We start from the raw sequence: 7105 nt of genomic DNA, 5'->3' as shown, positions 1-7105 counted from the left end.
TAAATAAAGCACCAAAATGTTTTCATTAAAATGAGAAAGAATGATAATAATACATGGACAGAGTTCACAACAAAAAAAGTCCATTCTAGTCTTGTTCTATGTATTCATGCCCTCCAGCTAGAAATATAAAAATAAAAAGTAATAATAACAAATGAGAGGTGGATGTTGACAATAATGTGTATTAATAACTCTTTGTCTTCATCAATTACTTGTATTTATGCTCTCTATTAGAAACTATGGGCGCTTGTAGAGGTAGATCTCTCGATCGTGGAGTGGTTGTAGTGGTCTTGCATTTTCCTCTGCATACTGCAAATGAAATCAATCATGAAATATATGTCAATGCCTTCATTAATTTTGAACTATTGATATGAAACATAATCATAACAAGTTTAAGCAATAATTACTTATTATACTCTATATATCATAAATTAAATCAACAAAAAAGTATTTTGAAAACAAAATGTGCAGATCAGATTTATTTTGAATGTATTCCGCATCACACCAAATTTGAATCTATATCCTATACTTCATTTTTGAGATATTTTCAAAATATGTTATTGAAATGTATAGTTTTTTATTTTTTATTTTATCAGTAATGAAGTAATTATTTGCAAAGTTTAATTAGATATTTTGGGGAAAAAATTGTTTAGTTAACGAGCGCACAAAAAGTCTTTGTTAATGAAATTTAAAACGGTTGTACATTTTTATAGCACGCACTATCATGAAAAAATGCACAACAATTTCAAACATGTTACAAAGTTTGTTTAGAACATTCGTTAATAAAATTCTTAAAATAGTCTACTTGCACAAAAATTTGTAAAATAGAAAGAGAGGATGCAACACAAAATTCCCTCGCTCTCTATTTTCTTCATACTTGTGTAAATTTTCTATAACACAATTATAACTACTTACATCATGAACAGCCTCTCTGAGTAACTTCACTTGTTCTCTTGAAACAGTCATCACCTAATTCAAAATAATTGAAATTTTGGTCAAAGATGTCATTGTCCAGGCTTTGAAAGAGAAAAGGACCAGGTAAAAGCTATGGCTAGTTAGGAACTTTAAAGGTTAATGAGAAGCCTTACCTTTTTATTAATGGTCCAAACAACACCTTCAGTGCAAGGAGGAACAGTGAGTGATCCCATGTATCTGTAATATCTTTTGCCACCCATTTTAATTTCTCTTGGATCAATCACCCCAGAGTGTCTCTCTTCCTTCTTATCAATCATATCTGATATATTCCTCATCAACTGAAAATCAAAGTTAACACAACCCATTAGAAACCAAAAAAAACAAAAAAGAAATAAAATTATATAAGACTTAGAATCTAAATTATACATCATTTTTTGGGGCAGATTATGTCCGTAGTCATTGTAATTTCAAATGGCTTGATTTTAACCTTGAATTTATTACTTATTTCAATTTGATTAAATTGATTACAACTCTTAGTATTTTTTTTTTAATAGCAAATATGGACACAAGTGATATTTGTGAGTTAACTTCAAATAAATTATAAATTTATTCAAGTCAGTGAGTTAACTTCAGCTAATTCAGTGATAATTTTCTATCAAAAGTACTAACGACATTATCAATTGGATCAAATTAAGACAAAATCTAAAATTAAGGATCAAAATTAAATCAATTGAAAGTATAGAGACCAAAATGACGTAAGAAACAAAATATAGGAACTACCAGTATAATTTGTCCTATTTTTTTAAAAAAAAAAAAAAAAATTAATCAACACAAAGTAAAGTGGTGTAAGAAACATGACCAAATCTAACCAATGTTTCTAAAAAATGTCACCTAGAAATTAATTCAGGTCAAAATGAGGACAAGGTTTAGTGAATGTCATTATTGATTTCCCTGACAAGCTTACAAGATTTTCATAGTTCATATTTGACGAGTAGTAAAAGTTTAAGGGGAAAAAAAAAAAAAAGAAAAAGAAAAAAAGATTTGTCATTTGACATCATGCTCTGCCCATGTTTGTGAGGTTTGATAATGAAGATGATTACCTGAGAGAGAAAAGAATCAGGTCGACCAATCCTGTAGAGGACCCCAATAACAGCAATCTTATCCTCTCCGTTCTCTTGTGGGCTTACATGTACCAAGTGCAGTTCCATGGCATACCTATTATTATTATTCACAAACATTAATTGTACCCTTCCTTCCCTAGTTGTTGATACATACTAAAATACTACTATGAGAGAGAGAGAGAGAGAGAGAGAGAGAGAAAGAGAGAGACCTTCTGCCATTGATGGAGTGCTCTGAAGGGGAGTGCCAGTGGCCTTGTTGGAGTTGGTACTCAGTGCCATTGATCTTAATTGATCCAGCTTCACCAACAGTCCATTGAACCTACATATATGGACATGAAATTTAGTATATATATAAAAAATGTAGCTAGTTACTTCAACAACCCATGTAACAAAAACATGAATGCATGTCTTCTGTAAACAAATGAAGATCAATCACATTGGAGGGCTCATATTCAAAACTATGGTTGGGGTGGGGGGTTTGTAATTTCTTCCTCACCGATATATCATGGCCTCTGTTCTTGACAGTTGCATTGGAAGGCTTGTAATTACTCACTAACTCCCTTGATTTTCTGATTATTTTCACCCTCCTATTCACCATATCGATTGGAGACTGCATTTCTCCATGGTTACAAGCTGCCCATTCTTCCTTTATCTCTCCCCATCGCTCCGGACCCTTTTCGCTTCCTTTGACATAATCAAACTCTTTCTCATCCTCTGCACCATTCAATTCACACATTGGATACATCAAAACCAACAATACATATTGCTAATGTACAAAAATCAAATGAATTGAAAACAATCAAGCACATATATATGTGTAGGCCATTACCAACTTCTTGAGCTTTGACTGATGTTGTTTGCCAGAAAAGAAGCAAAATGAGAATGGACCCCAAAATGAAAATGGAGTTGCCTTGTTGCTTCATGTTTGAATTTGATGGGTGAAGTATATTGAAGGTGAAAGAGGGTGTGAGAGATTGATCAGATTGTTTGATAAGAGATTGTAAGATCAGAGGCCTCTCTTATGTCTTTATATATAATACTGCACATAAGGGTCTTTATTTATATTATGTGGTGATGGAAAGGGGAGTTTCCTCCAAGGTTCTTGAATTCAACATGTAGTGTGTGAACATAGAAATATATATAAATAAAAGTGTGTGCCCACAATGTTATTTATTTATTTATTTTAATGTAAAATTGTTATTTGAATAGTATGAAAAGGAAAACGAGTAAGCTAAGCTGAACATAAAAAATAACAAAAATAAAAGTAAAAGTTGAAGAAAAAGGTAAACGAGTATTCAAGATTGATGGAAAATTAGGTAAATTACAAATACAACCTGATTCGATTAAAATATGAATTATTTTTTTTATTTTAGAAATTATATTTCACTTTTGAGATTTCTAATTTCATAATAAATTGTCCTTTTATTAATAAATCATGAAGTCAATTAATAATTTTTAATGATGTTAGAAATATGTTTCAATTAATTTAGATAATTTTATTATTGTATAGAAAAGCAATTATGAATTTCATTTTTTTTAAATTAATTCTATTAAATAAAAAATTATGATAAAGAGGTATTTGCAATTTGTCAAATTATAGAAGACAATCTATACTTTAAATAAACATCAGAAGTATATTTGTAATTTACCCAAAATCTTAGATGAAGCTTCCGTCCAGTTCAAAAATTGGATTAAAGGATCCAATTAAAGGGATGCAGATATATTCAAAGTCTACCTTGATAATCTGAACATTTTATCTCTTAATTTTTTTTTGAATATTTTATTCATATAAAAAATATATATCAAATTCATGAGATTGGATAACATTATCTTAAAAAAATAACAGTTTATCTTTAAAATCATACTTATTGCATATTTTTTAAGAGTAAATTATACTTTGTCCCTTTATGTTTATCCATTTTTTTACTTTGGTCTTTTAAGTTTATTTTTTCTTACTTTGATTCTTCATGTTTCAAATGTTTCTCAATTTACTCTAAAATTTAACCTGTGTCCAAAATGAGATAAAAAAATGATAGATTGAAAGTCATATGGCAAAAAAATATTTTATTAAACACATTTTACACAAACTCAAACTCCAATATAATAATATATTTTTAAAATTATGTGATAGTTAATATGATATTTTTTTTTGTCTAATTTTGAACCAAAAATAAGATTTAGAAGTAAATTGTGAATAATTTGAAATATGATGGGCAAAAGTAGGAAAAAACAAACTTGAAGGGCCACATTAAAAAAATGCTCAAACATAAAAGGGACAAAGTGTAATTTACTCATAACAACCTTCCAAAATCTTTCTCCTATTAAAAATATTATACATATATATATATATATATATAATGCAATCCAAATCATCTATTCCCTTTTATGCATCTTTCTATGTCTCCTTAAATTTTATAAGTTTGTAATACCATTTTTGTTGATAGGAGTGTAAAAATGGCTCGCGGCTCATAGGCGTCCCGAAGCCCACTGGCGGCCTATGGTCCGGGCCCAAGCCCAACCTGTGGGCCTGGGCCATCATTTTGAAGCCCAGTCTGCTTAAGACACTCAAAGCCTGCCTGAGGCCTAACGCCTTTTTTAGTAGAAAATAATAAAATTTTGATAGAAAAAATAAAAATAAAAAACAAAAAAATTGGTCAAGCCCGTCCAAGTCTACCGAACCGAATACCCCATAGGCTTGGGCTTGGGCTTGGGCCAAATTTTCTGGTCCTTGGCTCGACCCGAATTTTGGCAGAAGCCCGTGAGACCCAACATGGGCTAAGCCGCGTCAAATTTACACCCCTATTTGCTAATATGGACAATTGCACAAACCAATAAAATATAAGTGAACAAAGAAAGAAGTATAAAAAGGAACAAAAGATCTTGATTCTCCATAGACGGTCATGTTATAGTATAAGTTATGACATTTGCATAATTGATTATCACAAATGTCATACTCAAATTCTTTATAAGTTATAACTAAAAAAAGAGATGTAAATAAACACAATATAATGTATAACTAAAAACTTTTTTTTTATCATAACAAAAATATTGTCAAAACAATTAATCATAATTAACTGAGAGCATATGGTACATACTCCCACATAAATTTCTATATATTGTTTTGCTATAAAAAAGACTATAAATCCAGAATTATTTACTCAAAATTTATCAAGAATTGAAAGGCTTCTCTCTAGTTCACTGTGTGGACTGAATCGTATTGTTGCGTTTGTAGGACTTACTAAGGGTCTCTCGCTTCAATGATCCGAACCGTTCAATGTGTAAAGTTCTTCGAGTACTTTATGTGTGAAAAAAATTTATTTTGATCGAATATATGTAGTCCCTTGATCAAAATATATTTTTGTCAATGACAAATATGATTTTAAAAATAAATTGTTAACAAAAATGTGTTCCGATCAAGTGGCTACTGATATCCAATCAACATGATTTTTTACAAACATGAAATACTCAACAAGCTCTATATATTAAATAGTTCAGATCAATTGTTCAAATTCATTTCACTTATAAATCTTCTAATTTATTAATGTAATCTCCACCACACGGACTCATTGTGAGTGAATTCTGGACCCTAGCTTTTTATGTTATGCTACAAGCAGCAAAAATTAAGGACCGCTCAGGTGGAATTCCATTAATACGGTTAAAGACCTGAAAGGGTAAGGTCAATTTGGTTGTATAAATGCCTCACCGAATAAAATAAAATGTTGTACCTTGGCGTACTTTGTTTTTCATTTTGTATTTTTCAATATAAAATAACGATTAATTTAAATTAAAATAACAAAAAAAATTATCAGTCTTATATTATTTGGAAAGTTGTTATAAAAATTAGTGCAAAGTTGAGTGGGTCCTTAACTTTTAAAAATAAAAAAACAAAATTGATAACAAGTGATTTTTAATTTATTTATCAACAAAGTTGTCAAAATGTTATTAAGATTGGTATTGACTGGATCTCATATGATTTTTAATCAAAATAATCACAAGCTAAATTTGAATAATTTAATTTTTTATAATACATAAAATGAAATTAATTCTAGTAAAAAATTATTCAAATTTCATTTGAAACATAACAATTTGTAAGATATATTGAAATTTTAGAGGTTTACATAACTACTAGATCTCAATTAAAATTTTTAAATAATAGAAGAATAAATGTTATAGATATTATGCATCCATGAACTTACTATAAGCAACAATAATTAAGGGACCCCTCAAATAATGAGTTCCATATTAATAGTGAAACAATAATTTGAGAGAGTGATAGAGGATTGAGAGAGAGAGAAATAGCCACTGAATTATTTAGTTATTGTGTGTATTACAAGGAGATTTACACTCTCTTTTATAGAGAGGAAAAGCTACATAGGGTGCCACCAATTAGCACCGAAAGAAGAAAGCAAATGGGAACATTCATTATGACTGACACTAATAATAAACTATCATATTCTAATAGCACTGATATACACTAACCTGTATACAATAATAAACTAACACTAACATGATACAATAATAAACTAACATCCCCCCCCCAAACTCAAGGAGGGAAAGCATCAACCAAGTTGAGTTTGGAAACAAGATCATGAAAGCGGCCAGGAGGATGAGCTTTAGTGAAGATATCAGCGGGTTGATCGACTGAGGCAATAGGAAGAAGATGAACAGTTCCACAGGTGACATGCTGGCGAATAAAATGACAATCAATCTCAATATGTTTGGTGCGATCATGAAAAACATCATTGTGAGCAATCTGAATGACACTCTGATTGTCACAGTAGAGAGGGGTAGGAGCAGATGAAGAAACACCCATATCAGTAAGGAGCCAGCGAAGCCAGAGAAGTTCCTGAGTAGTATCAGCAAGAGCTCGGTATTCAGCTTCGGTGCTAGAGCGGGCAGTGAGGGATTGTTTTTTGCTACACCAAGCAAGAAGAGAATCCCGTAAGAAGAAACAGAATCCCGTGGTGGAGCGTCGATCCGTAGGATCCCCAGCCCAATCAGCATCGGAAAAGGCACGTAGGTCAAGAGAGGAAGAAGCCGAGAAGTGAAGACCATGGAACATAGTGCCTTTG

At 30.9% G+C, this 7105-nt stretch overlaps 1 protein-coding gene across 1 annotated transcript; it reads right to left on the bottom strand.

The window, feature by feature from the left end:
* LOC114284619 (carbonic anhydrase Nec1) lies at positions 1 to 3167 on the bottom strand. Its single transcript, XM_028227558.2, has 7 exons — positions 2863 to 3167; positions 2530 to 2747; positions 2243 to 2352; positions 2013 to 2127; positions 1086 to 1250; positions 913 to 966; positions 1 to 306 (listed from the first exon to the last, which is right to left on the bottom strand). The coding sequence occupies exons 1-7, from the start codon at positions 2954 to 2956 to the stop codon at positions 235 to 237; spliced, it is 828 nt and encodes a 275-aa protein (XP_028083359.2). The 5' UTR covers positions 2957 to 3167; the 3' UTR covers positions 1 to 234.
* Positions 3168 to 7105: the final 3938 nt, after the last annotated feature.

This window comes from Camellia sinensis, chromosome 10 (genome assembly GCF_055761805.1).
Source record: "Camellia sinensis isolate YWXY chromosome 10, ASM5576180v1, whole genome shotgun sequence".
NCBI lineage: Eukaryota > Viridiplantae > Streptophyta > Magnoliopsida > Ericales > Theaceae > Camellia > Camellia sinensis.
The sequence above is the reverse complement of the archived record's forward strand: the minus strand, read 5'-3'. Positions and strand labels throughout refer to the sequence as shown.